At 39.3% G+C, this 27,846-nt stretch overlaps 1 protein-coding gene across 7 annotated transcripts in view; it reads right to left on the bottom strand.

Annotated features, from left to right (window-relative positions):
* naaladl2 (N-acetylated alpha-linked acidic dipeptidase like 2) overlaps positions 1–27,846 on the bottom strand; it is a 318,477-nt gene that overhangs the window by 138,753 nt on the left and 151,878 nt on the right. For 5 of the 7 annotated variants that reach the window (XR_014536332.1, XR_014536333.1, XM_083558491.1 and 2 more), the window contains exons 4-5: positions 25,132–25,251; positions 9,161–9,311 (exon numbers count right to left, since the gene is read on the bottom strand). Coding sequence is in view for 5 of the 7 variants with exons in the window: in XM_083558491.1 (XP_083414617.1) it covers positions 9,161–9,311; positions 25,132–25,251 (271 nt within the window). In the remaining 2 variants the exon portion in view is untranslated. The remainder of the gene's footprint in view (positions 1–9,160; positions 9,312–25,131; positions 25,252–27,846) is intronic. The other 2 variants (XM_083558493.1, XM_083558494.1) reach the window with 1 other exon arrangement.

Raw genomic sequence — 27,846 nt, 5'->3', positions numbered from 1 at the left:
TCAAGCTGCCAAGTCAATAGCCAAGGGACGCAAATACAAATGGAGAGATGTAACCGTGAATGAGATGTACCGCTACATTGGGCTCTTATTTTACATGGCAATGGTAAAGTTGCCCTCCATCATAGACTACTGGAGCAGTATTTTTACAGTTCCCTTTCCAGCAACAATAATGTCAAGGGACAGATACAGGACAATTTCGTGGAATGTACACATGTCACCCAGATGCAGACAAAGAAAACGACAGAAAGAGGGGCACATCTGAACATGACCGTCTGTTCAGAGTGAAACCGCTAATGGACACAATCTGTAAGACCTGCAAACCAATCTATCATCTTAGAAGACATTTAGCCGTGGATGAGAGGATGGTAGCATGCAAAGCTAACACTGGGATGACACAGTACATGAAAGCCAAGCCAACTAAGTGGGGGTTCAAGTTGTTTGTTCTTGCTGATTTCTCAAATGGATACACCATGGACTTTTCTGTATACACAGGAAAGAACAACTTTCCCACATGCCATGGACTATCATATGATGCTGTGACCTCTCTTTTGGATGGTAAAGTTTTAGGCTCTGGGTACCATGTGTACATGGACAATTTTTACACAAGTCCAAAGCTGTTAAAAGACTTGCTATCCATGCAGTTTGGTGCATGTGGGACATACAGAGAGAACAGGAAAGATTGCCCTCGAAATGCAGATAACTCTCTCTCTAAAAACTCTCCTAGGGGATCCATCAGGTGGATTCGGGATGGGCCTCTTGTATTTGTGAAGTGGATGGACACACGAGAGGTCTCATTGTGCATATACAGCAGACATTGTGCAGAGGAGGGTAAAATTACAAGGTAAATGGGAAACAAAGACATTTCCATTCACCGCACTTGTAACTGCATACAACCAGCACATGGGGGGCGTTGACCTGTCTGATCAACTGTTACAATATTACACAGAACAGCACAAAACAATGAAGTGGTACCGGAAGATTTTTCTACACTTCTTGGACATCGCTGCCACCAACAGTTTCATTGTGCATAAAGAACTGTATGGTGTTGTGTCCCATAAAGAATTTATGGAACAACTTATTGCCGAGCTTTGTAGCGTTACACAGAAAGTAGTGCCAAAACGGACCAACTCTGATCATGTACCAGTTCCAGGAGCTGAACTGTCCTCTGATGTCAGAAATGTTGCCACTGCTGGCTGCAAGAGCTGTGTACGTTGCAAAACATTGCATGGTAAGCACCACAAAACACCTTGGAAATGCCTGGCATGCGATGTTTACCTGTGTCTTCAGTTGAACAGGAACTGCTTTCAAGAGTGGCACAGGGATTTTGCATAGTGTTGTGTTATTGTTTTTGTTGCACTCTTTTTTTTTTTCATTTTTTTATAATTTTTTATTTTTTTATTTTTTTATTTAATGCATAGTATTGTAGCCCTACAGGCTAGGATTTGAGGAACCCTACTGTAGTGTATTGTGTTATTGTTTTTGTTGCACTCTTTATTTTTTATACATACTGTACTGTATTGTTTTATTGTTACACAATTCCCTTTGTGTATGTGTATTTTAAATAAACCACAAAGGAAACACATTCTTTCTTGTTGTACTGTACTTCTCACTCAGATCCTGGCTCAGTGATCCACAGCTCATTATGTAATCGACAGCTCATTATGCGACCCATTGTCTACGAAGCTGTCAGTCACAGCATGTCGACGCCTCTTCGCATATGGCCTTTCAAAGTAAAAAGTGTCTTCAAAAGTTTAAATCTATGTATTGTTTAATGGGAATGAGCAGGCAGGATGATTTTCACATGATTAAAAAAAAACCTACATTAGAAGATCTGTTCTCAAAAAGTCTTGGGAAAACATGTTTACTATAGGTTTTGAAGCCTTATTTCAGTGAGTTTTTTTTTTTTTTTTTCCTTTTTCAAAAACCACGCATAAACCTTATTTTGTCAAAAATACAAACACACACATATAAGTTATTTACATATTATGGTAGCCCACTTTGTGCTGAATACAGTGTAATAAGTCTCTTGTCAATATTTTATTTTAAAAGCAACTAAAAAGAACCAAATGTAAGAGCATGTCAAAATCTCTCAAGGGGCCAAAAACACCCTCAGACTCCAGAGGGTTAAACCAGCACTGGTCCAAAATGGGGTGGCACATTCTAGGACATGGAGTTTCACGTATAACATACTAATCATTACAGTGTATACTACTGTATATGAAACAAGCGACAGATGATTATCAAACAATAAAGGCTAATTAAAGAAGAAAAAGACAAATCTAGGCAAGATGGTATTAAATAGTGTACAATTTTGGCAATAGTTTTTGGCAAATATCAAAAATATTTTCCAATTACCAACATGCAACCTTTTTCAGTTACAAAGCAAACATGCTAAAACAATGCAACAAATAATCAACAGTTTAGTCATATTTTCTGATTGAATTTTGGCTTCACTTCACAGATCCAACATAAGAAGAGATTAAAAGATGAAATTACTGGAAAGTACTAAAGATAAATTCAATTCACTAGGCTGTAAACTGTATGTACTATTGATTTCACTTTAAACAAAAAAAAAACGGCAGAAGAATCCTCCTGGTTCTTTGATATCAGAATTGTTAATGCAGGGAGGGTGAGTCAATATCAGCTAACTATCAGCTGCTGTTAATTTTGCTTCTGAGATAAATTTCCCAGTTGTCCCATAACATAGCTAGCAATCTTCCAAAGCAATGATGCAGCATTACAGGAAGATTTCTGCTCTGCACTTTTTTGTTATGTTTATGTGTTTGTTATGGACAAGTCAAATGTATTAGAGCAAAATTAAAAGACCATTAAATACACACAAAGGCAGTAATGCCCCCTATTTATACAGTGAAAATGGTAGCCTTTAACTGTAGTAGATCAATGTTTCAGTACATATACAGATAAAATGTGTAAGATTATAATCATAATTTATATTTTTTCTCAGCCCTCTATACACTGTTTTAATATACAATAGCTGCTAATTGTCCAGTATAAGATTTTCTTTTCTTTTCGTAAAAATGATTAACCACATGAATTGTTCAGTTATTACAAAGCTTTTATCATATCAACAGAATGTTGTTTTCACACCAGTTACTACTTAAAAAATTACATTAGATTCCACAGTGGTCTTGCCGTGCATTTGGTACTTGGGCCTTCAGTGTGGAATCTTAATCCATCTTTTAATACCGCCACTATCACGTCACGATTCTAGAAACCATCGATACTATACAAAAAAGCAATATAACAACGCATGGCATTATAGAGAGAGGCGGATTTTGCATATTAAGGGGGGAATACCATTTTACTAAAGCAAGAAACCCAGTTAAGACAACTCCAAACCTCTACACTACAACTGGAAAATATATTTTTAAATATGTCCCAGACTAAATCAATTTCTCTTTCTCTGAAGGCATAAAAAAGTCTAACTCAGATGTATTAATGTGGTCAGAGTGCTACAGACGTGTTTTGCCAGTCAAACTTGGCTGTAACAGTTTCCCTCTGACCAACCAATCAGAGGACGGAAAAATGCTGACGCTAGTTTGGGCCAGCTATCTGGCCCTGTAAGGCAAATTTAAAATCTGGTTGGTTAAAGAAACAGACCTGTTCGTAATATTCTCTATAGTAAAAAGGGCCAGCAGGACAGACTTTGCAGGTCCTAAGCAGATTAGCTTGACATGGCATCACATAGAGGCTGAAATCTGATTGGACAAAAAATCTGACATCCACATACACGAAGCAGTGCAGCGAAGAGAAACACAACAAAATAAAAAGAATAGACTGTTGGAAATAAATTAATACAATATCATAGAACAAATATTAGAATTTAGCTTGTAAATGTAGGTCATTACTTTAGCGTTTAGGCCAGCAGAGAAGGCTTTGCTGGCCCTGACCGCGCGCCACAAATATTCCAAGCAAATTTTACATTGTTTGTGGAAAAAAATTTTGTTTTTTAATCTGTAATTTTTTGGAATTGGATATCTATTTTTAGTCCCTACTAATATGGTGATGACGTGGCACATCGTTTATCCAAAATGGCTGAGGCTGTGAATCCTGTTCTCTTGTTTGTATTAGAAGATGAATCATTATAGCAGCTAAATGGAACAACACAATGTCTTATTTGAAAATAATGATGGACCACCTGCTGATTAGCCACCTGAGATCAGAACACTGGAACAAATAGATACACATGCAAGCACATGCCACATTGAGTACTTATGAGAAAAGCCAAAGCAGCTGTACTCTGATGCTGAGAATAGCTTAACCCCTAAACTACCAGGACATAACGCCAGGGTACCAATTTGCATTGTTCAGACTCAGAATACCTTGCATTTTGCAGTCCATTAGATTGTAGAGAAGGGCTATTCAACTACAATATGAAAATATCCAGCTACATAATATTCCTTGTCTCAGATGAGTTCAGGTACAGCTTAATGTTTGACTAATGTGTAATTGGGTAGCTTATGGACAGAACTGGTCATTTTGTTCTATACTGGTGCATCATACTTTTAAGGGAAGAAATGCATACTTGAATCAAGCCATGTGGTCCATTCACTATTCACACCAGTAATGTAAAAAAAAAAAAAAAATGACAAAACTATGAAAGTCTGAAACTCTTCCCTTTCTGACCTTTTGTTTCCAGACCTATAGTTAATCTCTTGTTCGATGAGCTACCTTCACCTAAGTAGTTTGCATATATTTTTGCTACTGAATTAACCACAATAGATGTTCTATGACCGAGTCTGTAATTGTACATGTTCAGAACATATAGATGTAGTCAGGAATATCCTCTGAGCTATTATTTTGACTTGTAGCACTATGGCCAATTCCAAGTCTCCATGTTGTGTTAACATTTTCAGGTATGTTGTATTTTGGTTTCTCAGATGATGTCCTGTCATTAAATTTTCTTTCATGTGTCCTTAGTGTCTGCACCTGTTTTGATTAATTTGTTTATTTAAACCCCTGTGTGCCCTTTGTTACTTTCACGAAGTATACATGCAGCAGTGTGTTAGTCTCTGTCTTTACCAAGCTGTTATACATCTGCTACTTTAATCTTGCCCTGTTTTCTTCTGGTTCCTATTCCTGTCTAGCCTTGTTTGTTGATCGACTGACATATTCCCTGTTTTATGACCTTGAATCTGCCTCAGGAGTTGGATTTTTCTGCTGCCTCTTTTAGTATATACACCTTTAACTCCAACTGTATCAATCTCAACTCTCTTCCCATTACATGACAGATTCAGGTTCCTAAGTGGCACAGCAGATCACAAGTTTCAAGGAATCGAGATACTGCCATAACAATGCTAGCCAAATGTTTAAGAGGGACGAGAATTAATTTTGCTCTCTGAGTGGGGTTACTCTGACTTACATTAATGAATTGTGGTTATATGTAAGCTTATGAATCTAAAAGAGGGCATTTATGTAAGTGTGTTCACCTACTTTGTTATGTACTGTAGCATGCATGGAACTTAATAGGCAGCTTTATGAAGCTCAGAAAAGGCTTGTGCTAGGAATTACTCTTCATAGTTGGTAGATTGTGTGTGGTGGTTCCTTGGATCCGCCCCCTGCTTTGCGCTCCCGGTGCCGCGGACGTTCAGCATTAACCCTGTGAGTGCCGTGACCTAGTGCTCATAAGTTTTCAGACAATCTATCTTTTCTGTGCTACCCCTGGTTTTATTCTTCCGGTGGCGTCCTGCTTTTAAGTCCTTCCTGCCAGCCAACCCTGACAGAACAATCTAGCCAGTTATGGATCCCGTGGATGCTTCTGACTCCAACCTTTTTTTTTCACTAAACAAGCTAAGGTGGCCTATGTTGTCTCCTTGCTCTCTAGAAGGGCCTTGTGGTGGGCCACTGCTGAGTGGGAGAATCAGTCTTCGCATTGCTCTTCCTTCACTTCCTTCTCTGAGGAACTCCGCAAGGTTTTTGCATCCACTCGACAGGATGCTGCACGCTCGCTGCTCTTTTCTTCGAAGGGCGACCGTTCAGTGGCTGATTACGCTGCTGATTTCCCTTTATTCGGGGACTTTCAGCACAGGTAAAGAACAAGCTGGCTGCCCGTGAGCTCCCACCTGATCTGGATGCCTTGATCGCCCTGGCACACTCGGATTGACCAACGAATACAGGAACGTCGCTCAGAGCATTTTGCTCGCCATCCGGAGCGGGTCTACTGCCTGCCTCTGACCAGTCACCATGCACCCCCTTGTACTCCTTCCCTGGCAACCTCTTCCCCACTGCAGCCTATGGAAATTGCATGTCGACACTCTGTCTATACTGTGGATTTCTTGTTGAGCTGCACTCTTCTCCCTTCCAAACCCTTATTCAGGATCCGCATCCATTCTGGTTCTCAGGATTTTTTGCTGGCGGCCTTTGTGGACTCTGGTGCGAATGCTGAATTCATGGATCTAGACCTTGCCCGCCAGCTGGAGCTGGAGACTGAGCCACTACCAAGAACCCTCCAGGTTCGTGCCCTGGATGGACACACCCTAGACACCCTTCTTGGTGATCTCTTGGCCTCATATGCACCAGTCATAAATGGTTTTCCCTGGCTCCGCAAGCACAACCCCCACCTAGACTGGTTCAGTGGTCGGGTAATCGAATGGGGAACCTATTGCCAATCTCACTGCCTTACCCCTTCACCTCTACCAGTCTTGTGCTACCCGGAGATTCCCCCCGACCTCAGTTCTTTTCCTCCAGCCTACCACACAATTAATCTCCTGCCTGGAACCATGCATCCCCGTGGCAGGCTCTATCATCTTTCAGCACCCAAACAGCACCCATGACCCAAAACATTCAGGACTCGCTTGCTGCTGAAATGATCTGCCCCTCTTCTCCGGCAGGTGCTGGGTTTTTCTTTGTGGAGAAGAAGGACAAGAACCTCCGTCCTTGCATCGATTATCGGGGGTTAAACCTTCATAACGCCTATCACCTTTGTCTGTATCTGGGAGGGGGATTAGTTGAAAACGGCGTTCAATATCCTGTTGGGGCATTACAAGTACTTGGTCATGCCGTTTGGCCTCACCAATGCACCAGTGGTCTTCCAGGCACTAGTAAACAATGTTCTTCAGGATATGCTTAATCACTATGTGTTCGTATACCTGGATGACATCCTCATGTTCTCGCGCTCGGTTGACGAACATGTCCAGCATGTGTGTTCGGTACTTCGGTACTTTCAGCTGGTAACATTCAGATGGACCAAGCAGGTGTAAAAGGATTGCCTCAACCCACCACCCATAAGCAATTGCAGGAGTTCTTGGGGTTTGCCAATTTCCATCGCCGATTCATCAGGGGCTATACTTCTGTCGTGGCTCCCCCTTCACCTACTCACCTCCATGCGTCAGGCCTTTAAATGTAACCCAGAGGCTGAACAGGCCTTTACCAAGCTTAAATGTCTCTTCACCTCAGCCCCAGTCCTGGCTCTTCTGGATCCAACCTGCCAATTCCTGGTGGAGGTGGACGCCTCTGATTTGGGGGTCAGTGCCATTCTGTTCCAGAGAGGTGCCCGGGACAACTGTTGTCTCAGTCCAGCTGAACAGAACCACCCTGTTGGAGAGCGAGAGCTCTTGGCGGTCAAGTTAGCCCTAAAGGAGTGGCGTCACTGGCTGGGGGGGTCTGAAGTTCCATTCTTGTCTGGACCGATCATTGGAATTTGAAATATATCTGTGGACAGCCAAGCGTCTAACCCATGTCAAGCACGTTGGGGACTGTTCTTTGGGCGGTTCAACTTTTCTCTGTCCTACTGGCTGGAGTCTCGAAATGGGAAGCCTGACGCCTTGTCCCGCTTGCACTCCTTCAAAGAGAAAGAACCGCCACCTAATTCCATAATCCCTGCCACCATTACCGTCCGCTATAGTATCCGATCAGGCCTGCCATATTCTGGACCCTGACCTAATTTCTCGTTTCCAGCGGGACCACCCGGAGCAACCTGGAGGGGGGGTACTGTCAGCCAGCCGCCCCCTGCTTTGTGCTCCCGGTGCCGCAGACATTAAGCATTAACCCTGTGAGTGGTGCGACCTAGTGCTCATAAGTATTCGGACATTCTATCAATTTTTTGCCTGTGCTACCCCTTCTGACCTAGTTTTATTCTTCCGGTGGCATCCTGCTTTTTGGTCCTTCCTGCCAGCCAACCATGACACAATGGCTTGTGGAAAAAACATCTATAAATCAATTTTTATTGACTGTGATTAGATTCTTGTTGATTCTAAATCATTTATCAAAAAAGGATAGACATGTGGTCTGTAAAAAATCATTCATATTTTAAACTATAAAAAGAGGCTATTAACGTGATTGTGTAGAATTATTCAATACAAATTTATATACATTCAATACATGCTTATTTGCTCTAATACAATTTTTTTTTTCAGGTCAATAAATGATGCTTAGACTGTAGTAATAAGCTGTTGCTTTAAAACCTTAACTCTATATCTTTGGAAAAATCCCAGTTCTAAATAATGCATGATGTGAAAACAGGAGGTAAAGGTACGCAGTCTGGTGTTTACCATTCCAAGTCGTGTAGTGGCCTGGGGGGAAAACATTTTAATGTTTCCCCTGCTCCAACACACCTGACTCAACTTATCGGCTAATTAACAAGCCCTTCATAAGGTGTGTTAGCGGTATTGTGGGATTTCAGGAGCAGTCTAAGTACTCATTTAGTCATTCATGAGCTCAACTTACATCTTTTTCTGACTTTATTGTTGGCTTGTGTTTTAAAGAGCAGGTCTACTTGAGGGAAGTGTTGAATGTGAAAACTAGTAAACAAAAATGTGCAAATTACTTCCATGTGACTTTTCTTTGCAAAAATAAGTCATATTTTATGCCAGAATTTCAGTCTTCAGACATCAAGCCAAACAATGCAAAACTAGCAAAGCTTAAATAAGCCTTTTGTGTTTTCTCTATATCTCTTTTTTCACTAGGTCTCTCTCTCTCGCTCTCTCGCGCTCGCTTTCTCTCTCTCCTTCTTTCTCCTTACTCATTCCTTATGCATTTCTAATCAGGCATTCAGATATCCCGGAGGACTCTACCCCCATTAGACTTTCAGATTGAGTTTAGCATGCCTAGTTGACTTAATAATAGAGGTTGTTTTAAGAATAAGGCTTGCAAAACCAGCACATATACTGTATAACATATACCGATGGGGCACTTTTCTTACCTGTGCTGGGGTACTCTGGAGTTGATGGGTCGCCTCCTGGGTTTAATGTTACACCAAATGCTTTTTGCAAGAAAGACTGATCCTTGGGGAGGTTACACGGATCCACGTAGATGAGACAAGCACCGAAGCCCATCTCAGCCAGGAGAGAAAGCTGTTGAGACAAAGACAGGAGTTTCCAGAGGTACAAATTCCTCAAGGGGGAGCTACATGTTGCAATTGCTGACATTTTCAGAAAAAAAAAAAAGAGGGGTGAACCGAGGGTGGCTCTCAGAAGTGGGATTTGAACTTAATGTTGATGTGATTCATAAGAAAAAGATGGAAGTAAGTGGAGTAAAAATCAGGAAAAAAATTAGATGAAACATTGATGTGTAGTGTGCTTGTGGATTAGAACAGTTTTTCAGTCCAAAGCGAGCCACTTGAGCATGGTAATAGCCATAGCAAATTTAAGAGTGTACCACTTATGTGTTCTTCCAGCAACACACACAAACAGCATTTTGCCGTTCAAATTTTTTAATGCTTAACATATAAGCCTCAGCCCCCCTATGTTAGATCAAATAATTCTAAAATGACTTTTCACTTCAGTGCCCTGGGGATCACCCTGGCAAGCCCCTTATTGTAGTAGAATAGTGTTTAGTATCATATAATACAGTACAATTATAGTTCAATGCAGAATATTGCAGTGCAGTATAGTATAGTATAGTATAGTATAGTACTGGCACTTTTATCATGGCCAATCTGATGGAGTATAACACACTAAAAAATACCTATCACATATATATATATATATATATATATATATATATATATATATATATATATATATATATATATATATATATATATATATATATATATATATATATATAAAATTACAATGAAAAGTTGTTCAGCAAATTGGGTAACAACATATTCAGAGAACACAGACTGTCTACTAAATAAATACACACGCCCAGAGCGAACAGATGTGCTGTTTTCTGATCATGAAAACCAAGCACATTTACACAGCAGCATTGGTGATTAGCTTAGCAAAGCACAAACAGATCACTGAGAAATTAGACCACAACAGATGCAGTAATCTAACTAGCTATTTAGACAAACTGGAGTATTCACACACTGGATAAGTTATGTTGAAAGCTTTCTATTCTCATAACCTGTTTTTGAAACTGAGAATTGGATGATAACAGGTATATAAACATGTTCTATGTTAACCCAGCCATTATGGATGCACAAGCCAGTGCACTCGTAGTGCCGGTCCCAAGCCCGGTGTAAATGAGGAGTGTTGCGTTAGGAAGGGCATCCAGCGTAAAACATGTGCCAAATCAAATATGCGGATCACAAATAAGAATTTCATACCGGATCGGTCGAGGCCCGGGTCAACAACGACCGCCACAGGTATCGTTAGCCGACAGGGTACCGGTGGAAATTGGGCTACTGTTGGCAGAAGAAGGAGATGGAGAGGAGGAAGATGTCTACAGAGACGGCAGGGAAAGGAGCAGTATAGGAGAGTGGAGGTTAGGGTTGGTACTTTAAATGTTGGTACTATGACGGGTAAAGGGAGAGAGATAGCTGATATGATGGAGAGGAGAAAGGTAGATATGTTGTGTGTTCAGGAGACCAAGTGGAAAGGGAGTTAGGCCAGGAACATTGGAGGTGGGTTTAAACTGTTTTATTATGGTGTGGATGGAAAGAGAAATGGTGTAGGGGTGATTCTGAAGGAAGAGTACAGTAAGAGTGTAGTGGAGGTGAAGAGAGTTTCTGAAAGGGTGATGATCGTGAAGGTAGAAGTTGAAGGGATGATGATAAATGTCATCAGTGCCTATGTTCCACAAGTTGGCTGTGAGATGAAGGAAAAGGAAAGATTCTGGAGTGAATTAGATGAAGTGGTAGATGGTGTACCTAGGAAAGAACGATTGGTGATTGGGGCAGACTTCAATGGTCATGTAGGTGAAGGGAACAGAGGTGATGAGGAGGTGATGGGTAGGTATGGTTTTAAGGAGAGGAATGTGGAAGGGCAGACGGTGGTAGATTTTGCTAAAAGGATGGAAATGGCAGTGGAGAACACTTATTTTAAGAAGAAGGAGGATCATAGGGTGACGTATAAGAGTGGGGGAAGGTGCACACAGGTGGACTATGCTATGCAGGAGATGCAACCTGAAGGAGATTGGAGACTGTAAGGTGTTGGCAGGGGACAGTGTAGCTAGACAGCATCGGATGGTGGTCTGTAGGATGGTTGTGGAGGCGAAGAAGAAGAGGAGAAGAGTGAGGACTGAAAGAAGAATAAGATGGTGGAAACTGAAGGAGGAAGAGTGTAGTGTGAGGTTCAGGGAAGAGGTCAGACAGGGGCTTGGTGGTGGTGAAGAGGTGCTGGATGATTAGGCAACTACTGCAGGAGTGATGAGGGAGGCAGCTAGAAAAGTACTTGGTGTGACATCTGGAAATAGAAAGCAAGACAAGGAGACGTGGTGGTGGAATGAGGAAGTGCAGGAGAGCATAAGGAGAAAGAGGTTGGCAAAACAGAAGTGGGATAGACAGAGTGATGAGAAAAGTAGGCAGGAGTACAAGGAGATGTGGCAGCAGGTAAAGAGGGATGTGGCGAAAGCCAAGGAAAAGGCATATGAGGAGCTGTATGAGAGGTTGGACACTAAGGAAGGAGAAAAGGATTTATACCGATTGGCCAGACAGAGGGATCGAGCTGGGAAGGATGTGCTGCAAGTTAGAGCAAACACACTGGAAATGAAAATGTGTTGACTAGTGGGGAGAGTGTGTTAAGAAGGTGGAGGAAGTATTTTGAGCAGCTGATGAATGAGGAAAAGCAGAGAAAGAGAAGGTTGGATGATGTGAAGCTGTTGAGGCAGGATGTAGATAGGATTAGTAAGGAGGAAGTGAGAACAGCGATTAAAAGGATGAAGAGTGGAAAGTCGGTTGGACCAGATGACATACCGGTAGAAGCGTGGAGATGTTTAGGAGAGATGGCAGTGGAGTTTTTAGCCAGATTGTTTAACAGGATTTTGGAAGGTGAGAAGATGCCTGAGGAATGGAGAAGAAGTGTGCTGGTACCGATCTTTAAGCATAAGGGAGATGTGCAGACCTGCAGTAACTACAGGGGAATTAAGTTGATCAGTCACACCATGAAGTTATGGGAAAGAGTAGTGGAAGCCAGGCTGAGAGAAGAGGTGACCATCTGTGAGCAACAGTATGGTTTCATGCCGAGGAAGAGCACCACAGATGCCTTATTTGCTTTGAGGATGTTGATGGAGAAGTATTGAGAAGGACAGAAGGAATTGCATTGTGTATTTGTGGATTTAGAGAAAGCGTACGACAGAGTGCCAAGAGAGGAGTTGTGGTATTGTATGAGGAAGTCAGGTGTGAAAGAGAAGTATGTGAGGGTGGTGCAGGACATGTACGAGGACAGTGTGACAGCAGTGAAGTGTGCAGTAGGTACGACAGACTGGTTCAGGGTGAAGGTTTGTCTGCATCAAGGATCAGCCCTAAGCCCTTTCCTGTTTGCAGTGGTGATGGACAGGTTGACGGATGAGGTCAGACAGGAGTCTCCCTCGACTATGATGTTTGCGGATGATGTGATTTGTGGTGAGAGTAGGGAGCAGGTTGAGAAGAGCCTGGAGAGCTGGAGATATGCGCTGGAGAGAAGGGGAATGAAAGTCAGTAGGAGTAAGACAGAGTACATGTGTGTGAATGAGAGGGAGGGCAGTGGAGTGGTGCAGTTGCAGGGAGAAGAGCTAGAGAAGGTGGAGGAGTTCAGGTACCTGGGGTCAACAGTGCAAAGTAATGGAGAGTGTGTTAGAGAAGTAAAGAAAAGAGTGCAGGCAGGGTGGAGTGGGTGGAGAAGAGTGACAGGAGTGATTTGTGATAGTAGGGTATCTGCAAGAATGAAAGGGAAAGTTTATAGGACTGTGGTGAGACCTGCGATGTTGTATGGATTAGAGACAGTGGCATTGACTAAAAGGCAGGAGGCAGAGCTGGAGGTAGCAGAGCTGAAGATGTTAAGGTTTTCGTTGGGAGTGATTAGGATGGACAAGATTAGAAATGAGTTTATTAGAGGGACGTTTTTGTAGGATGTTTTGGTGACAAGGTGAGGGAGGCGAGATTGAGATGGTTTGGACATGTGCAGAGGAGGGACATGAATTATATTGGCAGAAGAATGCTGAGGATGGAGCCACCAGGTAGGAGGAAAAGAGGAGGGCCAAGGAGGAGGTTCATGGATGTGGTGAGGGAAGACATGCAGGTAGTTGGTGTAAAAGAGGCAGATGTAGAGGACAGGGTGGTATGGAGACGGATGATCCGCTGTGGCGACCCCTAATGGGAGCAGCCGAAAGAAGAAGAAGAAGAAGATAAACATGTTCTATGTTACCATATATTACCATAAAACTAATTTATATTCAGGCATTACTGTTTAGACATATATGTAGAATAGGTGGTTTGAAAGGAGTCTGAATAGTTTGAATAAATCATTTTTTTATTATAAGCATGTAGCTAAAAGGATTTGTAAGTGGAGAAGGTGGCAAAAGTCAACAAGCTCTAATCTGGTATTCACAGACAACAATGAAAACCTGATTGGTATTTCTCTTTTTTTGTAGTTGCTTTAAGGCAGAAAAAACTTACACATTTCATGGCCTTTATGCTAAATGCCAAAATACCGTGTTTAAATAGAAAAAACTAGTAAGCAAAAATAAAATAACAAATAAAAAATAAACTAAACACAAAAACATTTGACATTTACTTCCAAACTCTGCAGCATCCAGAATGCTTTAATAATGTCAGTTGGTGTGATTTTTTTTATTTATGGAATTGCAAGAAAATGAATTCATGAAAAAAAAAAATAAAATCGTGGCTTGTCTTGCATGTGTCACAAGGAAAGTTATAGTATAAAAAAGAAAAAAAAAAAATTAGAAATATATGTATATATACATACACATAATACATAAAATACACATAATACAATATATTTTACTATAAAACTGTTTTACTTAACTTTTACTTAAAAACTAGTCACAAACTAAATTTCTCTTCAGCTATGCACTCTACAGGACCATGTCAGACCATGCCTGTCCATTTATTTACATTTAGGATAGTTAGCATAGCACTTATATAAGTATACTCTTTGAATCTTAAATGTCATTCACAGTGTTCTTAGCTCATGTCCATTTTTTTTCCTTTTTCTTTTTCTTTGTGTATTTACTGTGTGTTTGCAGAAATGAACTTGCATTCACTTTCTGAATTGTACCTGCCATCTAGATTTGTAGAATTAGTATTAGTTTGAGATTGTAGGCAATGGCAAAGAAATTTTTAAATATGTATATACTGTATTTGTAATAAAACTAATTCTCATATTCTCTTCATTATATAATCAAGAACTATTCGCTAAATAATTCAGTTCACATACTATATGTTTACCTCTTTTTTTATATTAACCTTTTAAAATATTGCCCAATGCTGCTTGTGTATTAGTTTATTTAACAATGCCATGATGGCCCGATAGATTTACTGACAGTTTGACAGCTAATGTCTGATAACAAAATGCATTGATTAGATTTAAATCCATTTTCTTATGGCATGTAATTAGCCAACAGCTCACTTAAATCAGAATTTCCACTGTATGATGCAACCACTTTTGGCTAGAAAGTTTTTAGACATGTTTGGGCAGTTTTTAACTGCTGTGTTTGTTAAATTACCCTTCTTACCAAACAGACAAAGAGACAAGTCTAGGATAAAAAAATAAGTAACTTTCCACATTTTTTTGGTGAGATATAATTACAGTTTCTTAGAGTAGAGGTGTCAAAAATATGTACAGCCTGAAAATCCAAGATGTTTTGGCACTTTTCGGCTGCCGCAATTCAGCCAAAGTGATATCTGATGGGTTTTCCCAGACCAACAAACTATATTTTTGGGTAATTTGTGAAGTGCTGCTTGAATAAACAGAGAAACAATATGCATTTTATATTTAATTGAATTCAATTGTATATGTTTAGCCCTTTTATCAGTGAACACTGTCACAAAGTAGCTTTACAGAAATAAATAGATAAAGAATATAGAATATACATTTTTTATTCATAGAAGCTTAGAGGAACCCATTGTCATGTGGTTGGATATACTGTGTATATATATATATATATATATATATATATATATATATATATATATATATATATATATATATATATATATATATATATATATATATACAGACCAAAAGTTTGGACACACCTTCTCATTCAAAGAGTTTTCTTTATTTTCATGACTATGAAAATTGTAGAGTCACACTGAAGGCATCAAAACTATAAATTAACACATGTGGAATATATATATATATATATATATATATATATATATATATATATATATATATATATTTACATGCTATAAGTAGCATGTAAACATATTCTGTATATATAGTGTCTTGCATCTAATTGTAATCCATAGAGGTCTAAAGCAAAGACAGGCTGAAAACACAGGCGCATGGAAACGCGAAAAAAAGCACACATCATGAGCTCAAAACAAACCTCATGTAAGCAGCATTCATTGTATCTAAATCAGGCTGCATTGAGAGGGTCAATTCATGGGATTATTTTTGCTTTCCTTGCTTTAATTATCATTGATTTGATTATATTAGGCATTCATAGCTCAAAAGGACATGTGCAGGCTTTAAAAGATCTTCACAGATGGTATTGAGTTTTGAGAATGTACTGCATCATGGTCAATAATTTCATTATTTACATGTTGTTGTTTTTTTTTTAAGTAAATAAGTTCAGCTCTGTTACGCTCTTACCAGTTGATTTGCGTATACGAGCTTATAAGTATCATCATTTTCTGACTGATCATTTAAGGAGGAGCAGTTAAAAAGCTTGATCCTCATGGACTACAGGTCCAAGCACTCACTTTAAAGGAAATCAATAAACCTTCCCAAACAAATGCTGCCTGAGAGAGCCAGGGGCACTGGTAGAATTCAAAGCAGTACCAAAAAAAAAAAAAAAATAAATCACAATATCTGTGTTCACATGTTAAAGCAGTAAATGAAACTAACTAAAATTGTATATTATACTCAAGGTAATTCTAGATAAATAAAAACAAAAATTTATAGAAACAATAACATATTCAGAGAACTGTCAAGTGCTTGCTTATTTATTTAGAGCTCCCTTCACAAGGCAGTCGTATGCTGCACCACCATTTGGACCCAGTTAACTGCCTGGTTGGTATAGTAAAGTTCCTGCAGGGACAGTTTGCCCCAGGATTGTCTCCTTCCACCCTAAAAGGTTACATTTTGGCTATTGCAAGCCGCAATGCTCTGCTTGCTGAGGCTGAGGGTGTGACCTAAAGGGCCTCTGTGAGACCCAGCCATTGTTCAGGAGGCCCTGTCTAAGCCTCTCTTGGAGCCCTTGCCCGAGCGGCCCTTGAAGTTTCTTACATTCAAGACAGTATTCCTTCTGGCTATTTGCTTACTAAAGAGGCTCAGGGACCTTCAGGCCATTTCTGTGGCCCTGTCTCAAGTCAAGTCAAAATGAAGTTTACCCCAGGTATGGCCAGTGCCTTTCTCTACCCCAAACTGGGGTATGTTCCAAAGGTGCCCTTGGTTCCCCCATGACCCATCATGCTGTATGCTCTATTCTCCTCCCTTTCAGGTCCCTGACCAGGAGAAGCTTAACCGGTGCACTAGACACATACATTCACAGAACGGAACTGTGGAGAAAGTAAAAGCAGCTGTTTGTCTGTTTGTTACTATTTAAGAGGGCCTCTCTGCAAACAAGCAGACCCTCAACAAGTGGATTGTGGACACCTTTCGGGGTTAGAGCTCACTCCACTTGGAGTGTGGCAGCCTCAAAGGCCTGGTCCATCTCTCCAAGACATTTGGAATGCTGCAGGCTGGGCGACCGCGCTGACCGTCAAAAGGTTTTTTAGCCTTGACATTAGGGCCACACCTAGCTCCTCCGTCCTTCGGCCTAGCTGTGCCCACCCACACTAGGCAGGGACTGGTCATTCTGGTGATATTGTACTCTCTTTTTCAAAGTATTGTTATAGCAGCTCGAGTTCCTGAAAGGGAATGTCACTAGGTTACGTAGGTAACCCTGGTTCCCTGAGGGAACAAAACGCTGCATCTCCAGGCCACACTTCCTGCTTCCACTGCATTTGCTTTTATGACTTCCTTGTGACGTTACCCTGCTGGTGACATTGTGCCTTTCCATTGGACAGATTACACAAGTGATTCAGAGCATAAACACGTGGGAGCATTTCCAAAGCATTGTTGACAAAGTGACATACGTAACCTAGGGATGTTGCTGCTGCCCATCAAGCTGGGGAAAAGGCCATTTCCAAACAATTTATTTCAAAGTCCAAAGTCCATCATTCTACAGTGAGGAACATTATTTACAAGTGGAAAACATTGAAGACAGTGGCAAATCCCTGGAGTGGACGTCCCAGCAAATTCACTCCTAGGTCAGACCAGGCAATGCTTGAGGAAAAGAAACAACGCTTACATCTCAGACTCTTCATGCTAAACAACTATTGTCTGTTTTGAAAGGTTAGCAGAAGAAAGCCTCTTCTCTCTACAAAAAAACATGACAGCATGACTTAGGTTTGCAAAGTTGCATCGAACAAACCACAAGTTTTCTGGAACAATGTCATTTGAAGAAAAAACAAAGTGAACATAGTCGCCATAATGCACAGCACCACCTTTGGGAAAAACCATTGTAATGTCTGGCACAGGTCATTTAGATTTCATGTCCGAGGCATTCCTTTTAACCCTTGACATCTGCATTTCAATCAAAGGATGAGGGGTTTTTATACCACAGTGTCATACCCCCACCCTGGAAGACACGAAGCCGGACAAACCCTGACCTCTCCAGCTGACTTCAAAGCAGCATTCAACTGATAACACAAGCCAGTCTCTATACATTACACAGTACACCCACACACAAACACACACACACACACACACACACACACACACACACACACACACACACCACAAGGAAGCATTCTTTTAATAATTAAATAATCGCTCGGCTCGATTGGAAAGGCTCGGAGGCCAGGGGGCCCAAAGGCCCAGAGAGTTGAATGCTCAGAACAGCTCAGCAGCAACTCTTTGAGATGAGATCTTCCACCAAGCTTTACCTTGAAAAACAACAACTGCTCTGATCTTCAGGAGAACTTGAAAGAACATCTGACTTCCTCCTGACCGAATCTTTAAAGATTCTATTGTCTACTGCATCCAGACACTTGTGCAACAAGCCAATGCAAGTAACCGTTTTACCAACCAGTCTAAATGCGTGCTTAAGCTTGAGCCCCTTAATTTTAAGGTGAATTTGAATTTCCTTGAAGACTTTTTTCCTTCTCTTCCTCGTTTTCCTATTTTTAACTTTTGTTTATTAATTTTTTATTTTCTTTTCTTTATTTCTTGTGTTTGTGTAGTTAGTTCTGTGTTGTGTTTTGTCTTATTCATTAAATGCCATATTTTTCATTTTTCAAGTGATTGTCTCTGAGTGCCGCTCACATTTCAAGGTTCCTGCAATAGTCGATCTGAACTACATGCTCTATTAATTGTACGGTATAAAGTAAAGCGGGGTTGTGTCTTTCTTGGGTGGGAAGATACCTCTTTTATAGAATTAATAGAATATTATACTGTCTGTTTGGTGAACAACAGACCTAATAATTATAATGTTAATTCCATTACCATCAATTCAACAACTTAAATATTTAGAAGTACTTATAACTTATAATTATTAATAAATATTTCCTTTTTTGGGAGCTAAATTCGCTACACCATACACAGCATATCAGCACAAACATCTCATACTAACTGTCAAACACTGTACTAGATACTTGTTTTTTTTTAAGCCAGATGACCTGGGAACCTTTTAGTCAATGAGTTTTTGATGCCATTAATTTAATGTATTAACCAATGTATTCAAGATTAAAATAAGAGGCCATTTGTTCAACAGCTAAAATTAAGCAGAAATTATGTCATGCAACAAAACAATGATCCCAAGTACACCAGCAAATCTGCACCAGAATGGCTGAAAAAGAACATAATCAAAGTGTTGCTATGGCCAATTCAAAGTTCAGCCATCAACCTAACTGAAATGCTGTGCCAAGACTTAAAGAGGGCTGTGCATAAACAAATTGTAAAGAAGAGTAGGCCGAAATTCCCTAAAAATGATGTAAGAGAGATGTTATTACTACTAAAGGTGATTCAGCAAGCTATTGAATCATAAGGTGTACTTATTTCATACATGGTTTTTCAGTTTGATTAAATATAAATAATACATCTGACGTTGCATTTACTTAAATCTAAGATGTCTTTAAAGACAAAATGTTTTCATTTGACTATATACAGTGAGGAAAATAAGTATTTGAACACCCTGCTATTTTGCAAGTTCTCCCACTTAGAAATCATGGAGGGGTCTGAAATTGTCATCTTAGGTGCATGTCCACTGTGAGAGACATAATCTAAAAAAAAAAAACAGAAATCACAATATATTATTTTTAAACTATTTATTTGTATGATACAGCTGCAAATAAGTATTTGAACACCTGTCTATCAGCTAGAATTCTGACCCTCAAAGACCTGTTAGTCTGCCTTTAAAATGTCCGACTCCACTACATTTATTATCCTAAATTAGATGCACCTGTTTGAGGTCGTTAGCTACATAAAGACACCTGTCCACCCCATACAATCAGTAAGAATCCAACTACTAACATGGCCAAGACCAAAGAGCTGTCCAAAGACACTAGAGACAAAATTGTATACCTCCACAAGGCTGGAAAGGGCTACGGGGAAATTGCCAAGCAGCTTGGTGAAAAAAGGTCCACTGTTGGAGCAATCATTAGAAAATGGAAGAAGCTAAACATGACTGTCAATCTCCCTCGGACTGGGGCTCCATGCAAGATCTCACCTCGTGGGGTCTTAATGATCCTAAGGAAGGTGAGAAATCAGCCCAGAACTACATGGGAGGAGCTGGTCAATGACCTGAAAAGAGCTGGGACCACCGTTTCCAAGGTTACTGTTGGTAATACACTAAGACGTCATGGTTTGAAATCATGCATGGCACGGAAGGTTCCCCTGCTTAAACCAGCACATGTCCAGGCACGTCTTAAGTTTGCCAATGACTATTTGGATGATCCAGAGGAGTCATGGGAGAAAGTCCCAAATAGCAGGGTGTTCAAATACTTATTTTCCTCACTGTATATATATTTCTTTTTTTTTCCTATTGTATTGTGCAGAATGACTCACAGTAATTTTGTTATTAATATATGTTTTTGCCAGTTTTATTTGTGTTTTAAACTACTAGCTAATGCATATGTGTCAATTCAGTTTCCCATGCTATTAATGCACAATAAATTAACAAATACTTTGTTGTGCTTGCTTCTATGACTAGTGCTTTATTTTCTACAAATTATAATATTAGATTATATAAAAATAACATTTTGGTATCATTTCTGTATAAAAATATTTACAGAATAAATTACTTAAAAAACAGTATTTATAAAACATTATCTCCAGTAGAAAAAAGAAAGCCCTAGCATTCTTTATAGCTTCCTGATTTCAGTCTGATACTGTTGTGATTTTTAGACAGTGAAGCACCTTTGGCATCCAGAACCCACCAATCTCACCAAGTAATCTTTTAATCATATATTTTTAGAAGTGTATATTTTCAGTTTGATAAGAACATGAAATTGCTAAAAGCCCTGTCAAGGAGGTCAAGGAAGTTATATTTATATTTGGTAGAAACGGTAAAAAAAAAATAAAAAATTAAATAAAATAAAAAAAAAAATAAAAAAAAAAAGGAATCTGAGGCTGAAGATGAAGATATGCGTCAAGTATTTTTTTTATGTTAAAGTACTTTTCTGCCAACAGTTGATTCTACAGAAATCAAGATCAAATCCTCAAATACTTTTTTAAATAAATCTGCATGAAACTTTATTAACTCTAATAACCACAACAAAAAAATGTGAATTAGAAAAAGTAGAAAAATAATAATTGTAAACCTATGCTGTTCAGAAATTATACACAAATTCACATTTGAATAATATTTTAATTTTTGTTGTTTTCTTAATATTGTGTTTTTGGGAGGTGAGAAGAGACCAGACCACCCCACCAAGTAGCTCAAGATGACTCACCTTGAACTGTTTCATTTATGGCATTTACCAGATGCACTTATCCAGAGCAAATTACATTTAAATGGCGGTGGTAGTTAACGCTGACACTGCTGGGCCCTTGAGCAAGGCCCTTAGCCCTCAATTGCTCAGCTGTAAGTCACTCTGGATATGAGTGCCTGACAAAATAAATGTATCTAATTCATTAAGTTTTTAGTTTAAGATATGGGTGTGATTTTAACTGCAGATCCAAAGTCCAAATCTTTGGACCACCAAGCTACCACCACCCTGGTAGCCACCTCCCTACCACCAACTTTTAACACCATGTGTCCTAAATATTTATTCAAGGTGTGTGTGTGTATATATATATATATATATATATATATATATATATATATATATATATATATATATATATATATATATATATATATATATATATATATATACACACTCACCGGCCACTTTATTAGGTACACCTTACAAGGTTGGACCCCCTTTTGCCTTCAGAACTGCCTTAATCCTTCGTGGAAAAGATTCAACAAGGTACTGGAAACATTCCTCAGAGATTTTGGTTCATATTGACATGATCGCATCACGCAGTTGCTGCAGATTTGTCGGCTGCACATCCATGATGCGAATCTCCCGTTCTACCACATCCCAAAGATGCTCTATTGGATTGAGATCTGGTGACTGTGGAGGCCATTTGAGTACAGTGAACTCATAGTCATGTTCAAGAAACCAGTCTGAGATGATTCGTGCTTTATGACGTGGCACGTTATCCTGCTGGAAGTAGCTATCAGAAGATGGGTACACTGTGGTCATAAAGGGATGGACATGGTCAGCAAAAATACGCAGGTAGGCTGTGGCGTTGACACGATGCTCAATTGGTACTAATGGGGCCAAAGTGTGCCATTAAAATATCCCACACACAATTACACCACCACCACCAGCCTGAACCCTTGATACAAGGCAGGATGGATCCACGCTTTCATGTTGTTGGCTAAATTCTGACCCTACCATCCGAATGTCGCAGCAGAAATAGAGCCTCATCAGACCAGGCAACGTTTTTCCAATCTTTTATTGTCCAATTTTAATGAGCTGCTGTAGCCCATTCGCCTCAAGGTTCGACGTGTTGTGTGTTCTGAGATGCTCTTCTGCATACCTCGGTTGTAACAAGTGGTTATTTGAGTTACTGTTGCCTTTCTATTAGCTCAAACCAGTCTGGCCATTCTCCTCTGACCTCTGGCATCAACAAGGCATTTGCGCCCACAGAACTGCCGCTCACTGGATATTTTCTCTTTTTCGGACTATTCTCTGTAAATCCTAGAGATGGTTGTGCGTGAAAATCCCAGTAGATCAGCAGTTTCTGAAATACTCAGACCAGCCTGTCTGGGCCCAACAACCATGCCACGTTCAAAGACACTTAAATCACCTTTCTTCCCCATTCTGATGCTCGGTTTGAACTGCAGCAGATCGTCTTGACCATGTCTACATGCCTAAATGCATTGAGTTGCTGCCATGTGATTGGCTGATTAGAAATTAGCATTAAAGAGCAGTTGGACAGGTGTACCTAATAAAGTGTATATAAGCATCTTTCCTTGTAGGCTGTTTGTGGTGCACACTGATGTGCACTGCCCACTGCCGGTCAAATGTCTTTCAATACTTGTAGTTTATCCTGATTAAAATGCAGAATCATAAAATATATTAACTGTTCATGGTTAGATACAAGGTGGACTCTAAATAAATGCTTTATTAGCAGAAGATGTATTTGGCTGGCAAAACTTGTTAAGGCTGTATATAAAATATTATTTACCGACACTGGTAATAAATGTAAAACACAACTTTTAAAAAAAGGAAAGAAGGTTTACCATGGTATTTATCATGATCAGAATTGCACATGTACAATGGATGAGAAGATCCAAAGATCCAACAAGAAACAAATATAAACCAAAAAACATTTAACACAGAAGAGGTGAACACAATACGGCAAGCAATCAATGACAGGACAGTGTTAGAGACCAGAAAAAAAGGTATGTGTCCAAACATTAACAAAGCATATGAAAAATGAATAAATAGGAAGAAGTACAACAGCATTCATTGCATTAAGAAAGAAAATCTTGGCATAGAGTAAACATTCCAGTAAACATAGATGTTTCACTAAAATCAAATTGTTGCTGAAATCTTTCAATTTATTTTAGTATCAATTTATCAGTAATCAATTTACGGTTCCCTCGCAGGAACTCGAGCTGCGTCGCAATGCTTTGGGAACGCTTCTGCCTTGTTCACGCTCTGAATCACGTGTGTAATCTGGCCAACAGCAAGACGCGACGTGGTGACGTCATGACCATGTAGCTACAAAATGTGCATGCAGTGGAGCCCCTGCTAGCTTCTGTGTGTTCAGGTTAGCGCTTTGTGCATGAATCTGTGCAGGCATGAGCTTGAAAAACATGCAGAATGTCCGACTGTTTGTTCCTATTTGCCCCCGTTTAATTTCGGGGGTTATACACACAGCTTGTGTGTTGTTTGCTTGGGAGAGGAGCATGCCTGGTCAGCTTTCGAGGGACTTGACTGCTCGCATTGTAGCCACATAGCTATGTGCACTCTCTGCTCTGGAAGAGTGCTCTTCGAGGAGAACGCTCTCGCTCATGGCTCAGGCCCAGCTCTTGCCTAAGCAAAGCGGCATCGGATGTCATGGGGTTCGCAAGCAAACAGAGGGCCAGGAGATGGGCGCGCCCCTTTCTCCTGCCTCACCTGCCAGGTCTAGCGCTTGCAATGTGTGGCGGCCTCTACGTCTTGGTCCACTCGAGTCCCACTCCAGGACATTTGAAACTCTACGGGCTGGTCCACCCCGCTCACCTCCGTCAGGTTCTATGACCTCTACGTCAGAGCCACTCCTCTCCTCTGTCATGCGCTCTGGATGTGCTCTCACACACTAGGCAAGGACTGGTCAGTGTGACATGATTGGACTCTCGTACCCAAAACGTTGCAAGCAGCTCTAGTTCCTGAAGGGGAAACATCTTTAGGTTACGTATGTAACCTTAATTCATTGCGTTTTCATTTGCAGAAGCTAGCGTAGACTCCACTGCATGCACATTTTTTACCTTCCTGGTCGTGACGTCACCCCGTCGACATAGCGTTTTGCCGTTGGCGGGATTACATGCGTGATTCAAAGCGTGAACAACAAGGAAACATTTCCAAAACATTACAATGCAGCGTTTTGTTTCGTCAGGGAACTAAGGTTATATACGTAACATAGAGGCATTCCCTTTCAGGAACTCGAGCTGCATAGCAAATGCTTTGGGAACGAGAGTCCAATCATGCCACACTGACTAGTCCTTGGGTTACATACGTAATCTAGAGATGTTCATTTATACCTATTCTTCTGACAAGTTTTCCAATTATGGGGTATTTAAAATAAGGACATTTAAACAAAATATGCCATAACACAGAAGTACATAATAAATATTTAAATTTTTTGGACTGGCAGGAATAAATAATATACCCTTTAATTATAAGCACCTCAATCATAATGATTCAAAGTTGATTTTAGAGGTACATTTTACAATAATTAAACTATATATCATTTTTGAGGCTGATAATTTGCCCCTCTATTAAGCACATTGTGGTTCCCGTTACTAAGGGAACAAAGTGTTGAAATATTACACCATGCTAATTCCAAGTGTTAAATCTATATTGAATATATGCATGGTAATTAACAGCTTAGTTGGCAACTAATGTGTTTCAGTGACTCTTACTGTTTCATAATAAATCATCAATACAAAATCTCAATGCTGATCCAAAACTCTGACAGCACTTTATAATGTAAAGATAGAAATTATTAATAATAATAAAAAAAAACATACCGTGTTTAGTAAAGGTGCTTCTCCAATTTTAAGCAGTGCTATTTTATTGGTCACGTTCACCTCAGCTCCAATTAGTCTCAGATCTTCGAAACTTCCATATTGCACGTCCACTAATTCTGCCTTAGAAGAGAAAGTAGATTCATCATAAATTGATTATTCTGAATTCATAATGCTTAACAATAGACATTGTCACAAAGGAGCATAAAGAAATCCAGATTTAGATCGATAATGAGCAAGTCAGAAGCAACAGGTGCAAGGAAACACTGCTGGAACAGGATGAAACCAGTCTACCAGTAACAATTAAGTGTGTTGAAAGGATGTTGTGCATGAGCGGATTGTGAGCAAAAGAGTGCTAAGATGATGCCAGGACAGTATTTACAATTACAGCAGCGGTTTAAATCTACAGGATCTAATAGGTTGTAATTCTAATGATGATTTGTTGTTATTTCAATAATAAATACATTATCTCAGTTCATAAGCACTATCCAGGAAATTCCTACATGAATCAGCTCTGTGTTTTTAGAGGAAGAAAGGCCAAATTAAAGCAACCAACCAAACTTTTCATGGGCATCCAATGATTGCTCATTTATAGGAACATAGCATTTTCATGAATCAATAATTAACAAGTCATTAATTAATATAACTATGAGTATCATACCTTTTGTCATAGTTAATTATAACTGTGAAAACACACACACACACACACACACACACACACACACACACACACACACACATACACACATACACACATATATATATATATATATATATATATATATATATAGTACTCAACCCCTAGCATTTAGCCTGAACACAACAATTACACCATGTAAATCTTTCAATCATATATGAGTGTTAGTTAGATAAGATCATAAAATTACGGTGGCCACATTAACAAATCCGAAAACAAAACAACAAATCTGAAAACAAATTAACAAATCTGAAAACACAACGACAAGTCAGACAAACCGGAAAAGGTAGGTATAATTTGTGAATGGAAACTTACCAATCATTGGACGAGACACCTGTCATTCAAGATATACAGGTGAATGACAGGTGTCTCGTCCAATGATTGGTAAGTTTCCATTCACAAATTATACCTACCTTTTCCAGTTTGTCTGAATCGTTGCATGAAACACAATAACAAATCCGAAAACACAGCGACAAATTAGACATTCATTGGAAACTGGAAAAGATAGGTACATACTTTAACCTGACTTATGAGCTGGGAAGGTGAGTGGGAAGAAATCATGTCTGCATGTTTTTCTATAAAAATCTTTCTATTAGCTAAGCAATGTTTGGTTTATCAAGTAATTAGTACACATTTACATCAGGAACTGTAAATAGACATGACATTGCCTGGGTAAAGACAGCAGGATAATGTGGGTGTGGTGATGTATCAGGTTTTGCTGAAAAAAAGAGGGGGGAGATATAAGAAATAAAACTTGATGATCCATTGTTATATAGGGACATAATTCATGACAGGATAATGTGATACGACCTGACATGAAGCTGACCAAAGTGGATTATTTTATCATAACTGCTTACTTAGAATGTTTTATTTCTCTTATATCACAGAGATTTATCAACGATTACAGTTTCTTATTTATTAATAAACAGCATGTCATAATGTTTAACCGTTTATAGTTACATTTTATGTTGTGGAATGTTCTTGAGACAAGTGAGTTATCACTTATTTTATCGTTCACTGATTGTTGCAAAGTGCTGACACTGACTCCTAACATAAAACATGTTTATTTAGACAATTTCACCACTTAAATGAGCAAAATTTTTTCTTTAACCATGCAATGTATAGGTATTTTTAGTATATGCTGTTAAATAACATGCTTTTAGTAAGTTAATATTTGGTTAAAATCATGTGAAACATTTGCCATATGTGTCCCTGTAAATTAGCTGTTACCTGAAAAATATATATATATATATATATATATATATATATATATATTTTAACACAGAAATGATAATGCATTAGAAGTGTATTAATATCAGCCTGATATTTGAATATTGGAACATATTAATTAACAAATCTTTACCAAGTTGAGAATTCAATTACAAATAGTATAATATCTTTATAATCCTTTTTCAGACATTCTTATGTTGCTTAAATGTTTCTTAGATTCTTGACTTCTTTTACGTTGGAGAAAGAATGATCCATAGTTAAATAAATGAAAGAAATCGCTAGTGCAGCAAAGGTGAAGTGCAATTGAATGGCTGGAATTGAAGTGGAAAAAGAGGCATAATCTTTTCAAAATTCATTTTTCATCAGAAGTTAATGAAATGCAATTCCAGAGAGAAGAGCAAAGTCTTGTACCAACTGGCAGAACTATAATGCTACAGACATGGGAGATTTATAACATGTGTCAGCACTGGCATCATACAATGTTCTGTCATACTCGGCGCTAGAGGCAGATACATTAGAAAAGGATCAGACGTGCAGCTAGCGGCTGTCATTAAGGTAATGATGTTAACGAGGTACATTCATAACGCAGAGCCTTTGGTTCTGTTCTCGTCACCTCAGACGCCCTTCTTTGTTTTTATTGAAGAAATTTTTTTTTTTCTTTTTCATGTTTTAATGGAAGTTAATGGAAGTATCCAATTTATATAAATAACCCTGTAGATAGCACTGTATTTATAACAGACAATCAATTACAAAGTTTTAGTGAAATTTAAGAGAATGACTTAATTTCATTT

This window comes from Silurus aristotelis, assembly GCF_946808225.1.
Source record: "Silurus aristotelis genome assembly, chromosome: 13".
Lineage (NCBI taxonomy): Eukaryota > Metazoa > Chordata > Actinopteri > Siluriformes > Siluridae > Silurus > Silurus aristotelis.
The sequence above is the reverse complement of the archived record's forward strand: the minus strand, read 5'-3'. Positions and strand labels throughout refer to the sequence as shown.